This window comes from Beta vulgaris, chromosome 2, assembly GCF_026745355.1.
Source record: "Beta vulgaris subsp. vulgaris cultivar EL10 chromosome 2, EL10.2, whole genome shotgun sequence".
NCBI lineage: Eukaryota > Viridiplantae > Streptophyta > Magnoliopsida > Caryophyllales > Amaranthaceae > Beta > Beta vulgaris.
Window position 1 is genome coordinate 15,062,577 of NC_079203.1, and position 22,023 is coordinate 15,084,599.

A 22,023-nucleotide genomic window follows, 5' to 3' on the forward strand; every position below is an offset into this window, starting at 1 on the left:
TATAAGAACCGTGGATCTTATTTGGTAAGTACGAGTTATACCTATATAAAGGTACAGTTTATTGTTGGCTAGGTTCAACAGGCAAGTTAGTAAAGAGTAAAAAGAAGTTAAAGGAGTCTTGATTGATAAGTTGTGAACACTTGTTAATTCTAAGATAAAAAGGATTTTCGTGATGTTTATGTGATTATTAGTTATGTGTTATGTGCTTGGTTGGTGTCAACACAAGTATTAAAATGTATGCAACGTAAAGTGAAACGAGAATAGGTTATAGACTTTAGACTGGTGCACGTCTAGAGTTGGACACTAAGGGTTGGGATTCATGGTGAGCGTCCGTGGGTTTTCCTAGGATTGGATTGATCACCTTTCCTCATTAGTTAAAGGTTCCTCGATATCGCAGGTCATTTTGGTTAGGAGTCATGACCGTATTTCCTATTTCAGTATAGACAACTCGTCCCATAACTATTCCATTTAAAGAAGAAATAAAAGTTTAGAGTCTAGTTCAGTAGGAGTCGTCTGCAGATTATTATATGTTTTATTATTATTTATTCCTGCAAGTTATATTTTTGTAGTATCATGTTTAGGCTTATGTATGTCTGATATGTAGTACTCAGCTTTGCTGATTACGTGCTTGTCTGTGTTTGTGATCATGGCTTTGCCTATTGATCCTGTGGTGATCCTTCGGGGGAGCAGAGTTGAGACGGCATTGACATTACAGGTTCGAAGATGCATATCATTGGGGAATTTGGAATGGAGAGGCTCTTGTAATATTAGTTTTATTTAAGATGTTTTCCTAGGAGTTTGTGTTTTCAGACAATAGTTTTAAGTTGGTGTGTTTAGTTTCTGACATTGTTATTGGTTTCATAAGTTTTAATAAAGTTGATTTTAATAAGTTGTCCGCTGCAAAATTCTGAGTAAGCCGAAACGTTATCACACGGGCGATAATGCCTGGGTAATTCTCTAAGGTTATTATAAAAGTGTTTTCTAGAAAAAGAGAATTATCGGGGTGTTACACCTTTGTTCTTGACAACCTTTTTTCCTTGATAATTTGTGCATTTGCAAAAATGCTATCAAATTCTTTAAATAATATTTTTTTTATCTCAATATATGGGTTTAAGTATTTTTTTTTTATCTCAAACTCTTTTTAACATATGGGCACAAAACCATTCGAGTTCTCATATTTTGTCGAAACTTTTGACAAAAAAATCATTTTTGACGAAATTTCACTTCTTTTTCGAGCATTTATGATGAAAGTTTAATTTGAATTTCAACTATTTTCAAATTGAATTCTAAATAAACTGTATTTGAACTTATTTTTTTTTAAAAAAAAAAACCTATACAACACATATTCTTAATAGTTGTTGTAATTTGAGTTTAATTTACTCAAACATATTCCATATTTTTAAGATTTACTGACTTAAAACAGTACACATAACTTTATTCTGAGAGTTCATTTAGTTCTGGTTTGCAGTATATAATTGCGTACCTGATTAACAGTAAAACATAGACAAATTTGAGAGTATTGTATCCGAGAATGTCGTGAGCTCTAATATATGAAGAAAATTGATTTTTTTTTGTTTGGAGTTTGTGTTTTTAATTGAGTTTGTGTTCTAGAAAATTTGATTTGAGAGGCTCGTGAATTTTTTTTTTGTTTGTTATGTATGTTGTATTAATGTTTGGTAAGTTATTGATAGTGAATCCCTTTGATTGAATTTTTTTATTGACAAGTTTATGTGATTGAACATTATATGACTTAATTGTGTTAAATAGAGATTTTATTGATTTTATTTGTTTTGGCAAGTTGATGCATGAGATTGGGATTGATTAGCTGCCAGAAGGTTGTTTGTGGAAAATAGGAATGTATAATTTATGTTGTGAGGGGTAATTTAAGTATATATTCCAAGGGGGACACCCACTAGTAGTGTAAATGCTATTTGTTGCGGTTAAAAAGTGCTCTATTGCTGCGGTTTTGGGCGCGCAGCAATTAAGGGGGCAGCAATAGGTATTAATTATATTGCTGCGGTTTTTAACCGCAGCAATATCTACAAATATTGCTGCGGGTTTTAAGCCAAACCGCAGCAATATTATTATGTATTAGCTATTTAACAGAGAGTATTGCTGCGATTTTGGGTCAACCGCAGCAATAGGTCTTAGTAACCAAAAAAATTTTTTTTTTTCTTTTTGCATTTTGCAATCACATTTGTAAGATTAAAATCAGGCAACAAACCAATCCACTATTCACAAAATTCGCATATGAATTGAAAATGAAATGACATATAGATCTTATTAATATATAACGATAAAAAGAACTAGTTACATAAATAATACAATAGATTAAAAAGTAAAATTAAAAAAAAAACACTTACAACTAAAAAAATGCATATAATAACAAACGATTACCAAACTCAAACTCGAAAAAACAGAAAAATTGTACATAATAACATTATCATAATTTAACACTTCGAACCACTTCAGTTCTGGTGGTTTTAACAGAAAAAATTACATAAAATTAAAGGTTACAAAAAAAAAAAATTCAGATCTGGCGAGATAGAAAGAGAGAAAGAGGACGACAGAAAAAACGAAAAAAAGAGAGAAATTAGAGGGAACGAAAGAGAGAAAGAGGACGACAGAGGAATCAAAAGCAACTGGCTCGGACCAAACTTCGAACCACTTCAAACCACAACTGTAACCACTTCGAACCAAACTTCGAATAAAAAAACGAAGAGAAATTAGAGGGAACGAAGACAGTGGCCGGCTTCGCGAGCGGTGAGTGACAGTGGCCAGCTTCGCGAGCGGTGAACGACAGTGGCCGGCTTCGCGAGCGACGACTGTCGCGGTGTATTTCCGGCGAAGAAACTGGACATAGACCGTGTATTTTCGGCGAAGAAAGAGGAGAGAGAATGCAGGATGGTGAAGGATAAAGGGTGAAGGAGAGAGAATGCAGGAGGGTGAAGGGTGAAGGAGGGAGAAAGCAGGAGGGTGAAGGAGAGAGAATGCACTGCGAAAATGAGAGAGGAAGGAGTAGGAGTGAGAGGGAGGGGGGAGAAGGAGGGAGGCGTGATTGTTAGATTTAGGGTTTTCAGTTTTGTAACATCTAAAGGGAGGGGCGCGCGACCTATATATATATATATATATATATATATATATATATATATATATATATATATATATATATATATATATATATATATATATATATATATATATATATATTAAGCGTTTATATTGCTGCGGTTTCCACGTAGGACCGCAGCAATATATTAAAAAACATGTTTTTTTTAATATATTGCTGCGGTCCTACGTGGAAACCGCAACAATATTAGCTGGCCTGGGCCCCACATTTTGTTCAAAATTAATCCATTGGACAATATTGCTGCGGTTTTTGGCGGGAACCGCAACAATATTGTCATTTTTTATTTTTTTATTTTTTTATTTTTTTTGCGTGTTATATAGCTGCGTATAGGTAAAACCGCAGCAATACCACCGCAGCAAATAGCATTTATTCTACTAGTGACCGTTGCTCCTCCCTTGGCTTATATAATAGAGATTTTTTATGGTCAAATCATTTAGAATTTTTGTACAAATCTTTGGCTAATTAAACCACGCATGCAACCTCATAAAACCAAATATACCTACTTCCCATTCATATCAAGACAATCAAAACACAATTTCACAAAATTCAAGCACAATCACACGCGAATTTCTTCACAAAAATCGGTTAACTAATACCAAACGCACTTAAACACACACAAAAGTATCTTTACTTAATTCCTCCGACATCAACCACTTAAATGGTTTTAACATCCAATTATACAGTAGATAATATTAACATCTAACTCAGAATTCATGCTCATAATTATTCTCCAAAGTAATCTAATAACCGAAAATTCTATGTTACCAAAATGGAGTGAATTTGTGTAACTTGACTCCAAAGCTCCTAACTTGATTAAATCCCTCTCTTGAACCTGATTTCTTTCTATTCTTAGCATCCTCAAACATTCGTTAACATTTACACAAAAATTCAAAGGAAACCCCCTAAGATAACAATTAACCCAAAAACTTGACAACACTTATTGTTTTTCTTAGTTAAGAAGATTACTCGATTTCTCCTATTTCCTTAGCCCATATGCTTGAATTAATGCTTGTCCATTATGCTCTTGGATGCGTGAAACATAAATCAAGACTCGCGTACAAGAGATTTCGTAGAAAAATAGAACAAATTGAAGAGGAATTAAGCTCCTGCTCCACTCGCTGGAATAGCGAGGAAAGGAGGAAGAGGAAGTGATTGCAGCCATCACTTGAGGGATTTTATGTCTGTAATTAGGGGTGAAAGTTATTCGGATAAAATCCAAAATCCAATCCATCCAATCCGAATTAGCAATTCGGATCGGATTCGAACTGTGTTCGGATTGGATTCGGATTGAGAGTTTTTGAAAAATTGGATTTTCGGATCGGATTGGATTAAGGGTAATTGGATCCAAAAATCCAATATAACCGAATAGTAATATGCCTTGTACTATGTATCTGAATGGACTTAAGTGCTTAGCTGATTTTTTTTTATATAAAAAAACCTACACCATAGCCCAATACACATAGCACTTCAACCCTTCCCCTAAAGTACTAATTGCACTTAATTCCTCATTTTCTCAATCTACTAGGCGGTTGTTGTGCATAATTTATTTCATTGAAAAACTAGAATTTAAAAAAAAAAAAGGGATTTTCGGATCGGATCCAATCTAGAGTATGAAATTTGGATTGGATTCGATCGGATTCAAACTCTAATTGGTTTGGATTTGGATTGAAAAATTGAAATCCAAATTTAATTCGGATTGGATTGGATTAGGCTCTAATCCAATCCGCACACCGAACTTTCACCCCTATCTGTAATTTTAATGAGGATTATGGGCGGTATGTGAAAAAACATTTGAGTGGTTTATTTTGTGGTTTAAGCCCTTTTACTAAGGGTGTTTTGGTCTTTTTATCTCAAGTGGTCAATAAGCAAAATATGATCTTCCCTTTTTGTTCTAACAATAACCTTAATCATATAATTGTCTTACTTATAATTGGTTGTTTTGGGACTCCACATGGTTCACCATTTTTCTTAAATGATGTTACCTTCTCTTATATGCTCGACCTTAAGCCCAAATATTTTGTAAAGTTCCACCAATATTATTCTTTTATTATATGTATAGAGTACAATTTGCCTCAACAAATTTCCACTCATATCTCTAATAATACTCCCAGATATTTCCTGGTGTTTAACAATCCTTTTAGCTAATAAATCACATTTGTAATCACACACAGATACGTGGATATAACAAAACATAACACTTATTTTATGAAGAAACTTATGTAAAAGAAAATCTTTATCACACTTATTAGTAATTCCTAATTAATCGAAATCACCTACTTCCTTGACTAAACCGCTCATCATCTTACCACCCCCGCCTTCTATTAGCACATAATGCCCTACCCTACCCAAAATCTAGTCCACCAAACATCTTCCACTCTCTCGTTTTCCGCTCGCACTCTCTTTCTCTCTCTTGCAGTTGTTGTGAACGGTGATCATGGTGAAGAAGCGCTGTAATCGGCGATGGGCTGAAGTGCAATGGAGATTTCGAGGGTGGGGATAGGGGGAGGGGTTGGGAGGTGGTTTAGAGGTTGGGGAGGGTTGGGGATGGTTTCAGGTGTGTAGGGGTGGAGGAGGAGAGAGTAAGATATTTGAATTTACAGATCCCAAGTCAAAGACCTACTCTAGCAAAAGTTGCTCTAAAGTTTGTAATATTAAAAACTAGCCCAAAAATTGTATTATTTTCGAAGAACTGTGCAAATTTTTATTATTCTAGTTAAATAACTTTAAATCAAAACTCAAATGATTATAAGGGAAATACTCTTTGGTAGCCCCCAACTTTTAACTTTTATCTTGTTTGGTAACTTTTTTTGATTTTTTTTCCTTTTTGGTAAACCCTCGTTATTTTATATGTTAATTCTGTAAGCTTACTTAGATGTCCGTTAGTTGTGTAACTCTATGTTAATTTTGTTGGCCCTCAATTTCGACCTCGAAAAAGACTTTTTTTGAAAAATGGACACCATTGAGTACCATATATGGGTACAAATTTCGACAAGCCAATCAAAATGACTAAAGATATGATAATTTTTATTTTTCAAACATGAATTTCGAGGAGATCTTAAACAGGCGGTTTCAACTTTTGAAACGACTTTTTTCTAAAATGAACACTACTAGGTCCCCTTAGTAAACACAAATTTCGACAAGCCCATCAAAATGAGTACTAATTGAAGAATTTTTAGAAAAGAGTTTCAGACTGATCTCAAACGGGCGACTTTGACCATCGCACCGATTTTTTATGAAAACATGGACGCCATTGGGTGCTATTTGTGGCCACAAATTTCAACAAGGTGGTCAAAATGACTACCGAGGTAATTTTTGAACATGACTTTCGAGGCGATCTCAAATGGACAATTTGGACTTTCAACATGATTTTTAGAAAACCCGACGCCACCTAGCACCCTTTAGATGTACAAATTTAGACAAGTTGTAATAAGACTACCAATAGGTATTTTTAACACAACTTTCAAGGCGATCTCAAACTGGTGATTTTGACCTTCGGAACGATTCTTTTGAAAAATTGGACGTTTATGGACGCCATTAAACGTCCGTTTCTCCAAGCAAAAGACATTTTGAAAGTCAAAATCGCATGTTTAAGATCGTCTCAAGAGTCGTTCCTTAAAATTAAGGGTTAGAATACAAACTAGGTTGCACAGCTAACGGACATTTGACAGTAATCAGTAACGACCAAGCCTACGGAATTAACACATACAATAATTAGGGGCTAACAAATAGAGCTATCAAAAAGAAAAGTTAAACGTTCGGGATACCAAAGAGACTTTCACTATAAAAAATTCAAATTGAAGATAAAGAATTTGATAGCCAGAACAACCAAAATTCAAATGGAAGCAATATAAAATGCCCCTCCTCCATGGCCACTAAGGGTGAGCATGAGTCAGGTAACAAACAAAATTAATACGGTTTTTTCACCTAGTACATACCCCTATGCTTTATAGTTCCAAATATGCACCGGATACCCTTGTGGTTAGGTTAAAAGGCATAAAACTTCGTTAATGACTAACAAAGTTAAATTTCCTTTAACTATTAAAGGCAAATCAAACTAATTATTCCAAATAACACCTAATAATTAACTAAATTAATACTAATTAAATCCGAAATAATTCTTATTAAACCCTAATTAATCCTTGTTAATTAAATACACCACCCAGCCTCCCCCAATCCCCGCTCCAGCCACCCTCACGCACCCTCATTCTACCCATTATCCCAGCCTCCCCCAACCCCCGCTCCAGCCACCCTCACCCTCATTCCACCCATTATCCTAGCCTCCAAAAATCACCCATACCCTTTCCCGCCCCCTCCTACCACCCAAGCCTCGAAAACCACCGTATCCCCTTCCCCCAACCACCAAAAACACCCCTCCCTTTCCCTAGTGCTTGACTACCCTGCGGAAAATACCCTTCCTTCCTCCCCTAACACCCGAACAACCTTTTAACCCAAGCCCTTATGAAAACTATGAGTCTCGTGCCATTAACAAAAATGACATTGATATGTTGAGGGTGGTCATCAGTGCGGCGCTTCACTTTGACTTGGCAACTCAGGTTGGGGTTAGTGTGAAGGAGAAAGACGAGGAAGGAGAATGTGTTATGTGGAATAGGGGTTAGTGCGAAGGAAATAGGAAGAAGAAAGTGGTGGGTGGTGTGGGGAGGTGAGTGCAAAGGAGGGAGCAAAGGAAGGATTAGGTGGTGGATGGTGCAGGGGTTAGTGTGAAGAAGAGAAGGGGAGAAGGAGAAGGTGGTGGGTGATGCAGGGGTGGTGTATAGAGGTGAGTGCGGAGGAGAGAGGAGAGGAAGGAGAAGGTGGTTGGTGGTGAAGGGATGAGAGAGGGAAAGAGAGGGGGAGGGGGAGAGGAGAGGGAAAGAGAGAGAGAGATGGGAGAGGGGGAGAGAGAAAGAGAGGGAGAGAGGGAGAGGGAGAGAGTTGGTTGGAAGAGAAAGAAAGAGGAAGAAAGGTGAGAAAATAATTAATTTCTGTAAACCTAACGAAAACTTGACGTCGTTAGTCATTAAGGACATTTTATGCCTTTTATCTAAACCACAAGGGCACTGGTGCATTTTTGAAACTACAGGGGTACCCCATGAATTTTAAATTTCACAAGGTCACCAGGTGAAAAAATCAAAACCAAGAGCATTTTTGGATCGAGTACTCGATGACCAATTACACTAAAATAATATCCCGAAACTGAACCGATAAGGTTCAGGTATCCGGACTTCAGGTACCAAATTTCTAGAATCGTATATTGAGCATTCCATATGGTACGTAATCAAACTTGTCAAGTTAAACTTCTGAAATTTAGTTATTATTCAACACTAAATAACAAAATTACCATATGATCTCAACTACATTACTAATACTCCCTTTGTTTTTTAAAGTTCTACTCATTTTCCTTTTCCATCTATTTTCAAAGTTCTACTCGCTATGCTTTATTCCTCATTTCAATTGTTATCAGGATCGAGATCCTATTTTGGATCGTAGGGGTGAGTAGTATGGAATCGATGGGATCAAATTGTTGGATCGTAAGATCTTATAGATTGGGCAAAATAGAGATAATTATGCTAGAATATAGTGAAAAACTCATGTTAAGAATCAACACATATTAGTTATGACTTATTTCTTTATTAACAAATAGTGATATCAACTTAATACTCTAAGATTGAAGCAACATGCAACCAAAACCTAATAGAATAAATATAATATGTGGAATTACTTTATGATTTTTTTATGATAAGACCATATCGTAGAGTCGTAGGATTGTACAATCGTATAAAGATCCTTTTATGTGATTTTTTGTTGTTGAGTAGGGTTGAAAGATCCTATGAAATTAAGAACATACGTAGGATCCGGGTCGTAGAATCGTAAGATTCATATCGTGATTTTAACAACAATACTCATCTGGCAAAGATATACAATAACTAAATCATCCTCGGCCCACACTCTCTCTTTTCCATGCTCTCTATCTCCCTTAAAAAATAAACCACACTCTCTCTCTCTTTGTAAAAAAAAAGTAACGAAACCAAGTTGATTCACTTTTTACACTCTCTCTCCAATTAGTTTTAAAGTGTGTATCTATAGTAGCTTAGTAGTACTTTAAAAAACGGAGGAAGTACAATTACTACTTACTCAAGTTATAGAGTAATCCCATCTTCTCTAGAAAAAGCATTGTTTTATTTTTATTTTTAACTCTTTAGATTTTCATGTTTTGAATGCACGTCCAAAATTTATTCTATGATACATCATTATCATGTAATTCAACTGTTCAAGTACCCTAAATTATCATAACGAGTACCTTTATCTGATCGGGTAAATTATATTTCGTTTCGGGTTCCCGAATGGGAATTTTTATTAGTTTGAGTACCCAATTATTCGTATCGACTCTTCAGATTTTCGCTAATCGTCCTAAACAGCCCCACCCACCTAAGTCCAAGAATATATCGTCAACAATTGAATTACAATTCAGAATTGGCAATTATAATAAGGATAGTTGAATTGGAGATAATAGCAAAAGAAACTTATAGAGCAACAATAATAGAACGATAAAAAGAACATTAAGAAGAAATCGTGAACGTGATCTTCTTTGTAAATTTGTAGTATTAATGTCTAAAATTGAAAATTAACAGGTTAGGACTAATTAAGGTTATTGATTTTTTATACACATGGTGAATTTTTTGCATTGTGACACATGACTCATTCTCTATTATTGTGCTAACCTGTGGCAAAGAAGTTTATTGCTTTATAGAAATGTATATAGATAGATGGAGTATTATAAGATAATTTTCCCCCATAATCTTCGAAAAAATTGCATGGACAATAAAAAGAAAATTCAAGTATTATCACACAAAAAATCCATTAACAAAAATTTATCCAAAATGAAAAGACTTTTATTTAATACTCCCTATATTTCCTAAAAATTAATCTAGATACTTTCTTTCTTCTTTATAAGTTTAAGACATTTAGGAGTGCAAAAATGTGAGAGATAATAAGGGGTGGAAATGATCGTGGTGTCGATTAGAGAACGATTTTGGAGATGTCGATGTAGAAATAAACTAAAATGTTTGGAGATAAAAAAAAAGAGAGCTAGAACATGTGTTGTACTGATTATAAATATGGTGATAATGTAGAAACTGAATTTTTTGGGAATGGAAAAAGAAAAAACATTAGTAATACTGATTGATTTTTAAAGATCAGGCAGATACTCAAATTTTTGGGAGATGAAGGAGAAAAAAAAGAAGAGAGAAAACATGTATTGTACCTAATTATGGAGGAGAGACTTGGAGAAGGGGTGCAACCTACAACCTTTCATTACTAGTCTTATATGCACATGATGCTTGAGGAAACATATAAAATTTTCATGTAGAATAGGGATGGTGATATGATTATCTTTTTTTTTGGTTTAATTAATGCAAGTAGTTAATCTTTCTTTTCTATTATTTTTTTTCTTTTTCTATTTTTTGGTATCCCTCATTTGTTGTCTTATAAAATAGAGATTATTTGGTGAGTAATAATTATACTTCATATGTATCGAGGGCCTGTTTTCCCGGCTTATTTTCAGTTCAGTTCAGTTCTGCTCAGCCCAGTTCAGTGCAGCTCCATTCTTTTGTAACCATTTTGTTAAATATTATTATGTTAGTCTAGTTTATTTTACTAATTACTCTAATTATTATTATTATTATTATTATTATTATTATTATTATTTATTTTTATATCATTATTATTAAGTATTATTATTATTATTATATATTATTTTGTTTATTATAGCTTTACTCATTATTATTACTATTATTATTAGAAGGAACATGGTTTAGGTCAAAAGCAGAAATAAACCCACGTTTTTTAGCCCATAAACCAATCAAATCACGTCAAAATGGTTTATGATGTAATTTTGCGTGGTCCGGCCCAATCATTATTTTTATTACTATATTATTATATTATTAAATCTAATAATTAAAATAGTAATATTAATTTACTTCTTATATATTATTGTTATTATATAATCATCATCAAGTATTAGTATAATAATACAAATAATTTAAAATAATTATTATTAATTATCATTATTATCATTAATTATTATTATTAATTTATGATAATTAATATTATTTATTCATAACTATCTTTTAAAAATATCCAAAATACTATTATTATTATTATTCATTATTATTACTTATCATTATAATTATTATTTAATATTCATATTATTATTGTTTAAATATTCTTTAAATATTTACTACATTCAATTTAATTTAATTCAATTTAATTCAATTCAGTTCAGTTCAGTTCAACTGCTTTATACCGAAGAGAACAGACCCTTAGAAGGCACAAACTTACCATGTTCCCAACATGGACATGAACGAATTAAGAACTACTCACTAATGTCTTCTAATATGCCCCTTATTGTCTAATGTGCCACATAAAAATTAGAGGACTTAAAGTTGTGTGCAAAATTTGGTTCCTATTGAAATACATTATTGCAGATGTTGCAGTTCCTTTTTTTAAAAGAGAAAATAGAGTGGTTGCGATGGCGATGAATGGGTAGAGAGAAAGCTAATGCGGCGGCGACGAGTGTTAGCGATGGCGAACTGTGGGTGAGTGGTTCGTCTTCTTCTTGGTGTCGTTGGTTCTTCGTGTTGGTTCTTTTTTTGTCGTTGTGGAGAAGGTGGTGGTTCGTCCTTGTGGAGCGAATAAGGAGTATTGGATGGATTTTGTTGTGGTTCTCATTGATGTCTTGGTTCGAATAGGGAGGAGGGTTAGGTGGATTCCATTGTGGTTGTTGTTGGTAGTTGGGTTGGTATAAGGAGGAGACAGAAGGTTAGAGTGTAACATCCGACCCATACAGAGTCGAGTCCATTGTCACCAATGTGCATCCAAGGCAAACAATTGTCCTCAATAACCAACACAAGCTCTTGCCGAGGATTTTATCCTCACTATACGCACCCGAAGAAACTTTTAGAAGGTCACCCATCCTAGTACTACTCCCAACCAAGCACGCTTAACAGTGGAGTAACTAAGGAAATAAGATCAACATAAAAAAGATGTATCTTGTTAGAATGAAGTAGCCTGCTAAATCCATTTTAAGCAATTTATGATGGAGAGGAATGTGGGCTGAGTCTGATTTAAGGAGAGGAAACGTTAGGCCAAGGGGAGGAATGTTGGGCCTTAAACATTTTTGCGCAATTAAACTAATGCGGTGGAGATGAGAACCGGATCAGTATTAGTTTCACCTAATCCGGTTCTTCTCCCCCATTGCATCAGTTTAATGTTCCAAAAATGTGCACAAAAAAAAACTTGAACTTAGCTTACTGATCCGGTTTTGTGAGAATCGAATTAATTTTATGTGTGTCATTTGGTTTTTTTCACTAGTGGTTACTTTTTCAAATCTAATTGCATTATACTTTTGGTTCAACGTTAGGATCAATATTTTGAGCTAGAAGAGCGCTTGTTTTCACTATATGTTCTCCATCCAAAGATAGACCCCAAAATTATTTGTCCGGTTAAGAGTTGGAGGGAATATAAACTTTTGAGATATGATCATAAACATGGAGAGGTACATACAAACAAACTTAGGGTGTTCCAGGCTTTGCCATTGTTTATAAAATCTTGGATTAGAGTACTAAAAATCCATGGAATGAACAATGTTCTTTTAAAGAAAATGGATAGACCCAATGGTCATCTCAAAATTTGATTTTCATCATCTAGATGCCACCTCAAGCCATTCTTAAAAAGGAGGCGAAAACCCATTAATTTTTCCATTGTCAAGAAAAAGACGGAAAAAAACTTTTGGTTTCCATACCCATTAAAAAGTAAGAAGTTGATCTACTGTAGCTTCGGAACAGTGAAATTACCGTTTTACCATTTCAAGTTCATAGAATTCTTGCCTCGTGAGTCATGTCTGTTTGTCCCCTCCTCCCCTATTCGCTTCCCTTCCTTCATCTTTCCTCCGATCTTCATCATCTTCTCTAACCTAGATAATTCCCTTCATTGTTCTCTCTCCTATTTTCTCCCATTTTTACTTCATTTCTCTTCACTTGTATTGATTTCTTACTAAATTTTGCAAAGAATATGCGATTTCTTCCTGTTTATGAGTTCTATGTTCAAATGCAATCTTTTGGTGGTCCAGATGTTATGAGTGCGGTGAAGAAGGACATCTCAGCTATGAGTGTCCCAGAAATCAGCTCGGTAATAGGGACCGCCCATTCCGAAGAAGACTAGGAGAGAGACTAAGCAGAGGAAAAAGACCGAGACCGAGGTGTAACACCCCCAAATTTCTCTCTTTTTGAATAATATATTTTAATACAAAACACTTGAGAAACTTGAGAGTATTACCGCCACGTGATAACGTTAAAGGCTAAAACTACTAACTACTAACTGAATAATACAGCGGAGATAATAATAATAACTTCTCTTTATTGAATAAATAAAAATTATTGTTTCTACTATAACAAAGGGAAATATAAAAAAATAATAACTACTAAACTAAGCTATGTAGTACTCCTCACTAGCTCCCCCATACGTAGTATGCATCAATCAACATGTAAAATCTGCTCACCAAAAGGATCATCACCGGGACAAAGCCATAAAACAAACAAAACAAAATGCGTGTCAGTAAAAATACTGAGTACATGTATATGCGGAAATTTAAATACTTTACTAAATATTCAAAATACTCATATAAACCTTTTCCTTGGATACTTGAAATAACTTGTATAATATAAAGTATATAACTTTAATAAAACTCCTTTTCCTTGCCTAGGTACCTTTCCTAAAGTGTGCACACCCCCCCCCCAAGTTTAGTATTCCTTACAGAGTCTATTACGAGGGGAAACTACCTTGTCCACATGACTTATAGAAAAAGTACATGGGTAAATAATATGATAGCTACCGTTCTTGCTAATAAATAACAAGTCGTGGCCTCTTTATAAATTGTGATCATAAAAGATCAGATAACTAATAAAAATCCTTTGGAAATAATCCTCCTTTAAAAAGAATAATAATTCTTAAAACTTAGCCATATAAAGGCATAAATAAAATAACTTGCTCAAGGGTTAACCTTTGAAAAATAATAATATAGTTCAAAAAAACTCCTTTTTAAATATTTAAACATGAATCAAAAGATCAAACTGCTTCTAAAATATTTGAATATAAATTCAAAGATCAAACTTTATAAATATATATATTAAACGAAAGACATAATTCAAAGTTCATAAATAAAATTTGTAAACATTCAAACATGTTCATATAAACAGATGCAGTTCATAATAAAACTCATAAAAACATGTATTTCAATCCAAAATATTTTCCTAAAAACATGATACTACACTTACAAAACAATTATTAAAGATCTACAAATACACGCACCTTGAATAATATAATAACTACTAGGGAAAAAATAGAGAAGGTAGGCTAAGAGGGAGAGAGAGTTTAAACTTGAGAAAAGAGATTTATTCCTCAAATTTGGTGTGAAGAATATGGTGGGTGGAGACCCCTATTTATACTAGTTGGGTAAATAGGATAAGAATAGGAATAGGAACTAAAAGATAGATTTTTGAGAAAAGATAATTACTTTAGGAGGATAAACTATTTTATGATAATATGCTAGAATAGAGGAATATTCCACAAGATAAATAGTCTAGATGCTAATTAACCAAAAGATAAAACAAAATTAACCAAAAGATAAAAGAAAACAAAGTAATAACAATTACTACTCCCTGGCGTGAGACTTCGTTAGAAATTTTTATTTTTTTTTTTTTTCTTTTTAAATCCTTTGTAAATCTTTTTGAAATTTCTTTTTATAATATCTTCTAACTACTTGGATTACAAGTTGTAAACTTAGGCCCGGTATATAATTTGGGCTAGAATTTATTTGAAAACCCCATAATTTAATATAAAAGCCTATTTAAACCCGTAATAATTAATAAAAGCCTTTTTAGTATATAAAACCTTTAAAAAAATATAACTAATGAGTTACTAAAAATACGGAGTATTACAGACTACCCCCTTAAAAGAAGTTTCGTCCTCGAAACTTAAGCAAGCAATGCAAGAGACAAAGCAAGTAAGACACATATACCACCAACTTCCTATAAAAGTAAGTTGATTCACATAATAACTCATAAAATAAGTCAAAAATAGGTCAAACAAATAGGTTCTAAGTCAACACGTGAAACTCTATCGTATTCTACCCCCTTAAAAGGAGTTACGCCCCGTAATACTACTAACCTTCTGCAAACAACTCTGGATATTTCTTTCGCATTCAGCCTCTGCTTCCCATGTTGCTTCTTCAGACTTCTGATTAGACCAGAGCACCTTAACAATTTTAACATCTTTTCCGGGTACTTCTAACCTTACTGTCTAAAATCTTAATAGGCCTTTCTTCATAAGACAAGTTCTCATCAATTTGAACTGTTTCAGGCTGCAACACATGCGATTTATCTGGATATACCGTCTCAACTGAGATATATGGAACACATTATGAACAGGCTTAATTCAGTGGGTAGGGCTAGCCTATAGGCCACTTTTCCAACTCTATCCAATATTTCATATGGGCCTATAAACTTAGGGCTGAGCTTCCCTTTCTTTCCAAACCTCATCACACCCTTCATTGGTGATACTTTCAAAAGCACTTTTTCGCCCACTTCATATTCTTCTTCCCTACGCTTCAGATCAGCTAACTTTTCTGACGATCTTGGGCTGCCTTAATCTTTCCTTGGATCATCTTAACCTGTTGCACGGTCTCTTCAATCAATTCAGGCCCAAGTACAACTGTTTCACTTATATCGTTCCAACATAATGGGCTTCTACATTTCCTACCATACAAAGCCTCGAATGGTGCCATGCCTATACTTGAATGATAACTGTTGTTGTAGGAGAACTCTATCAAATCGAGATGATCTTCCCATGAACCCTGATATTCCATGACACAAGCTCTTAACATATCTTCTAAGGTTTGTATGGTCCTTTCAGTCTGACCATCAGTGGCTGGGTGAAAAGCAGTACTCATCAATAGCTTCGAACCAAAGGCTTGCTGTAGCTTCTGCCAGAAGTTAGACAAAAATCTAGAATCTCGATCAGACACAATATCTTTCGGTACTCCATGTATTCTCAATACATGCTTGATGTAGGCCTTAGCTAGTTGGTCCATCGACCATGTTGCCTTCATAGGTATGAACACTGCAGACTTGGTCAACCTATCGACAATTACCCATATCGTATCATTCCCAGATTTACCCTTAGGTAAGCAACAACGAAATCCATCGAAATAGAATCCCACTTCCATCCTGGCACATCTAAAGGTTGGATTTTCCTTGGGGTCTTTTATGTTCACTCTTCACCTTTTGACATGTTAAGCATTTGGAAACAAATTCGCTATGTCCAACTTCATACGAGCCCACCAGAAATTCTTCTTTAAATCCTTATACAACTTATCACCCCCTGGGTGCATCGAATATGGAGAATTATGCCTTCTTCCATGATTTTCAATTTCAAATCTTCACAAGCTTCGGGTATACACCACCTTCCTTCCATTCTTAAACTTCCATCTTCATGAATTTCGAAGTCTCCAGCATGACCCTCCCTCACCTTTTCTTTTATCTTTTCCATCTTTTCATCTTTTAATTGAGCTTCCCTAATTTGATCAAACATCGAGGGTTGGATGGTCAATGCACTAAACATTTTCTCTACTTCTCCATATTGCATAACTTCAAGATTCATCTTCTGAAAGTCTAAACACAGTTGATCTGCCACCACCATAGTGCTTAAGGTATGACTTGTCTTCCTACTTAAGGCATCTGCCACTACATTGGCTTTCCCTTCATGGTATTGGATATCCAAATCGTAGTCTTTTATGAATTCTAACCATCTCCTTTGCCTCATATTCAAATCCTTTTGGGTGAAAATGTATTTCAAACTCTTGTGATCTGTGTATATCTTACATGTCACCCCATACAAATAATGACGCCAAATCTTTAAAGCAAAGACTATTGCGGCTAACTCTAAGTCATGAGTAGGGTAGTTGACTTCATATGGCTTCAGTTGCCTTGATGCATAAGCAATGACTCTTCTATTTTGCATTAAAACACACCCTAGACCATGTTTAGATGCATCACTATATACTTCATAAGTATCACTCCCATCAGGCAAGGATAACACAGGGGCTGTGGTTAGTCTTTCCTTTAGGATGGTGAAGGCTTTCTCACATTCTGGGCTCCAAATAAACTTGGACTCTTTCTTCATAAGGTTGGTCATTGGTCGGGCTATTTTCGAGAAATCCTTAACAAAACGTCTGTAATAACCTGCCAGACCTAGAAAACTTCTTATATCAGTCACATTCTTTGGAGTAGGCCATTCACTAACGGCTTCAATCTTTGCTGGATCAACGGCAACACCCTCCTTAGAAATGACGTGGCCTAGAAATGCCACTTTTTCCAACCAAAACTCACACTTCGAAAACTTGCATACAATTGCTTCTGTTGGAGGGTTGACAAAATTATTCGGAGGTGTTTCTCATGCTCTTCTTTATTCTTAGAGTAAACCAATATATCATCTATAAATACTACCACAAATTGGTCTAAGTATGGCTTAAAAATTCTATGCATGAGATCCATAAATACTGCTGGGCATTAGTCAATCCAAAAGGCATTACTGTAAACTCATAATGGCCATAACGTGTCCTAAAAGCGGTCTTAGCAATGTCCTTATCAACAATTCTTAACTGATGATACCCTGACCTTAAGTCAATCTTAGAGAAAATTCCAGCTCCTTTCAGTTGGTCAAACAAATCATCGATCCTTGGGAGAGGATACTTATTCTTAATGGTCACTTGGTTCAACTCACGGTAGTCGATGCACAACCTTAGACTACCATCCTTCTTCTTTACAAACAAGACAGGCGCACCCCATGGGGATACACTGGCCTTACGTAGCCCTTCTCTAATAACTCTTCTAATTGGGTTTAAGCTCATTCATTTCAGCTGGAGCCATACGATATGGTGCTTTAGATATTGGGCCAGTTCCAGGCATTAGGTCTATGGTGAACTCCACCTCCCTTATTGGAGGCATTCCAGGGATTTCTTCTGGAAAGACATCCAAAATTCATTAACTACAGGAATATTCTCCATCTTTCTCTCTTCTACTCCCAACTTTTGTATACTACACAAGTACAATGGATACCCCTTTCTTATACATTCTTGAGTTGCATAGCAGAAATCATTCTTGGACTGGGCTTCTGACTGATTTTTCTATAGGTTACTTTGACTCCTTTTGGGCCTTTCAACGTCACTTTTTGGGCTCTGCAGTCTATTTGGGCTTTGAATTTCCCAACCAATCCATTCCCATAACAACATCTAGGTCATCTAACTCGAATTCAATTAAGTCTGAAGGAAATTCTACCCCTGCTATAGTCACTAAAACATCTCTATATAGCTTAGAAACGTTAATGACATCTCCAGAAGGTATGACTATATCCATGCTTATAAGTTCGGGTTTTCCCAACTTAAGTTTCTCCACTAAGGTTTTGGAAATAAAAGAGTGAGAAGCTCCTGAATCAAATAAAATCTTAACTGGAATAGAAGAGATGAAGAAAGTACCAGTCACTACGCCTGCAGTCGTTTCAGCCTCACGATTGCTCATGACAAACACTCGACCTTGATTATTTGTCTTAGCCTGATTGTCTCCTCCGTTCCCATTCTTAGGAGGAACACGATTATGGGTCACTGATTGCTGTTGGAGTCCTTTGTTCCCATTACCTCCCTGATTCTGGGTCGGCTTAGGATTTGCTGATGTTGAGTCTTTCTGGAAGCACTCATATTCTCTATGGCCTAACTTGCTACAGATCCTACAAGTTACCAGATTTCCTTCACAGTCCTTCCTGGGTGGTTTCTTGGACATCTTTTGCAGTAGTAGACTCTCTTGGACTTTCCATTTTCAGATTGACTACGATTGTTGTTATTCCCATTATTTTATCATCCTTTCCTTGCTTGAATCCTCCATTAATCTTTTGACGCTTATCTCCACCTTGAAACCCATTACTAGACCCTTCCTTTTATCTCCAGGATTCACTTCCAGCTCTCTTCCTTGATCCCGAATAGATGGGCAGCTCTCCCATACACTTCTCAAGGCTATTAAAGTTAGCCCCTCCCAATTTCCCTTGAATGGACAAGGTCAACCCTTGCTCAAATCGTTGAGCCTTCAAAATTCAGTTGAACCATTTCAGGTGCAAACCTCATTAACTCTATAACTTAGAGTAGTATTCATTGACAGTCATGGTCCCCATCCTAGGTTGGTAAACTCTAGGCACTTCTTTTTCCTTAAGTGAGGTGGGTAAAACTTGGTTCTCAAGGCTTCCTTAAATTGCTCCCACCCAAAATCCTCTTGAGTCTAAAGACTCCTTCCTTTGGGACCACCATAAATCAGCTTCCTCTCTTAGGTAGTATGTAGTATTGTTGATCTTTAACTCATCATCACACCTAACAGCAGTAAACAGTTTATCAAACTCTCTAATCCAGTTCTCAAGACTGGCTGGGTCCTCTTTTCCATCATAGACAGGTGGATTCCTAGAGGCTACTTTCTTAAACACCTCGCCAGCTAGGTCAGGCTCTTGTTGACGGTTCAGTTGAGAAGTCATAGCCTTAGCCAAATTCTTGGTCAGAGAGGTCAACTCCTTAAGAGTTGCTCGAGTTTTGGATCTACTTCCGGGTCTACTGGCCATTTCTTCCTGGTAAGAAACAAACTACTTATTAAGTTATCCTACTAAATTTGTAATTCATACAACAATCATGATTCATAATATGATTGACAAATTGCACATAGCATAAAAAGAACAAACGAGAATTTTATTTATTAATCCTTGAAAAGGAAAGCTAACATTTATAAGGAGTAGTAGTCTAATTACAGAACTACTAATTATTAAAGCTACTAAAACTGCTAATCTAACATTTTCCTAAAAAAAAATTATCAGATGGATCTTGATCTCTTGATTCATCATTGGCTTGGTGTCTAAACCATTCATCATCAGACATAGGGTGATATTCCGGAGGTGATGAACGGCTACCCTCTGTGTTTGGAGGTTGTTTGAATATTAGAGGGTTCAGGACTAGTAGTAGGTTCATGGTCAGGATGGCTTGGAGTTTGATATGCATTCATCATACTGTGCTTCTTGTTGCTCTTTCCATAATTTCGCATATCGGAGGTCAAATGTGAAATAAGGTACGGTAGCTAGCCAGATTCCTTCTTGGTAATGATCCCTCATGTTGGGCATCCCATCTAATAAAGTCATCACATTGTAATACTTATTATATAGCCAATGGTAGGGTTCAATGTAGGGTAAGTGCTCTAGAAGCAGAGCAACCGTTGGTCCATGATGACGAAACTGTTGGTATCCTTGCTCTATTAAAAAGTTTGCATACTTCAGAACAGCACGCACATAATCAGTCACAGTTTGAGCATCTCTTTTTACTAGAATACGTACGAAAAATGGACTATGACTTGCCATAATAAATCTGTGGTAAAATACAAATAGTAAGTACCATACGTATATTGTCATGAAGACAACTAAACCTCCTTCCTTATGAAAATTAATAATATTTTCATACTTTGCTAGACAGAATGTCAGACAATTATTCATAAGAACAATAATCTGATTGTAAATAAGGAAACAAAGAAAAATTCAAACCATTTGTGTTTTCAAAAATTTAAGTATATATATATATGTATATAAATATAAATATATATATATATATATAATATTATATGTATATAATAAGTTTTATTTCAAATACTAGGTTTTTCGTGTATGAAAAATTCATCGAGGGAGTTCCCAGGAAAAGAGAGGTGCGGCACAAGCGGCCAACTTAAGTACCAAGTCTTTCCTTAGCCAGAACTTTCCTCAGAAAAATAAAGCCACACTTATTCCTTTCCTCAAAATATATAAATTAGAAAATATTTATACTTGGAAATATAACTTTTAAGTAGGATAGAAAAATTATGCAAATAAAATGCAAAAAATTTATGCACTAAAATGCAAAACTCTAACTTATATGCTCTTCCTAAATCTACCCAAACTCTCATTAATAAACCTAAAGGCTCTTGATACCACTTTGTAACGCCCCCAAATTTCTCTCTTTTTGAATAATATATTTTAATACAAAACACTTGAGAAACTTGAGAGTATTACCGCCACGTGATAACGTTAAAGGCTAAAAATACTAACTACTACCTTAATAATGCAGCGGAGATAATAATAATAACTTCTCTTTATTGAATAAATAAAAATTATTGTTTCTACTTTAACAAAGGAAAATATAAAAAAATAATAACTACTAAACTAAGCTATGTAGTACTCCTCATTAGCTCCCCCATACGTAGTATGCATCAATCAACCTGTAAAATCTGCTCACCAAAAGGATCATCACAGGGACAAAGCCATAAAACAAACAAAACAAAATGCGTGTCAGTAAAAATACTGAGTACATGTATATGCGGAAATTTAAATACTTTACTAAACATTCAAAATACTCATATAAACCTTCCTTGGATACTTGAAATAACTTGTATAATATAAAGTATATAACTTTAATAAAACTCCTTTTCCTTGCCTAGGTACCTTTCCTAAAGTGTGCACACCCCCCCCCCCAAGTTTAGTATTCCTTACAGAGTCTATAACGAGGGGAAACTACCTTGCCACATGACTTATACAAAAAGTACATGGGTAAATAATATAATAGCTACCGTTCTTGCTAATAAATAACAAGTCGTGGCCTCTTTATAAATTGTGATCATAAAAGATCATATAACTAATAAAAATCCTTTGGAAATAATCCTCCTTTAAAAAGAATAATAATTCTTAAAACTTAGCCATATAAAGGCATAAATAAAATAACTTGCTCAAGGGTTAAC

General features: G+C 35.0%; 1 protein-coding gene across 1 annotated transcript; it reads right to left on the reverse strand.

Moving 5' to 3' along the window:
• Positions 1-18,426: 18,426 nt before the first annotated feature.
• LOC130590452 (uncharacterized) lies at positions 18,427-19,017 on the reverse strand. The gene is made up of 2 exons (XM_057392889.1): positions 18,717-19,017; positions 18,427-18,668 (listed from the first exon to the last, which is right to left on the reverse strand). Exons 1-2 carry the CDS (start codon positions 19,015-19,017, stop codon positions 18,427-18,429), a joined length of 543 nt encoding a protein of 180 aa, XP_057248872.1.
• Between the last annotated feature and the right edge of the window lie 3,006 nt (positions 19,018-22,023).

What these genes read in the sequence shown, in the direction of transcription:
- LOC130590452 (XM_057392889.1), bottom strand. Translation starts at nt 19,017, where the DNA reads ATGTCCAAGAAACCACCCAGGAAGGACTGTGAAGGAAATCTGGTAACT. An exon ending in GACTGCAGGCGTAGTGACTG is followed by an intron (nt 18,669 to 18,716) that starts GTACTTTCTTCA and finishes TATTTGATTCAG; the next exon opens with GAGCTTCTCACTCTTTTATT.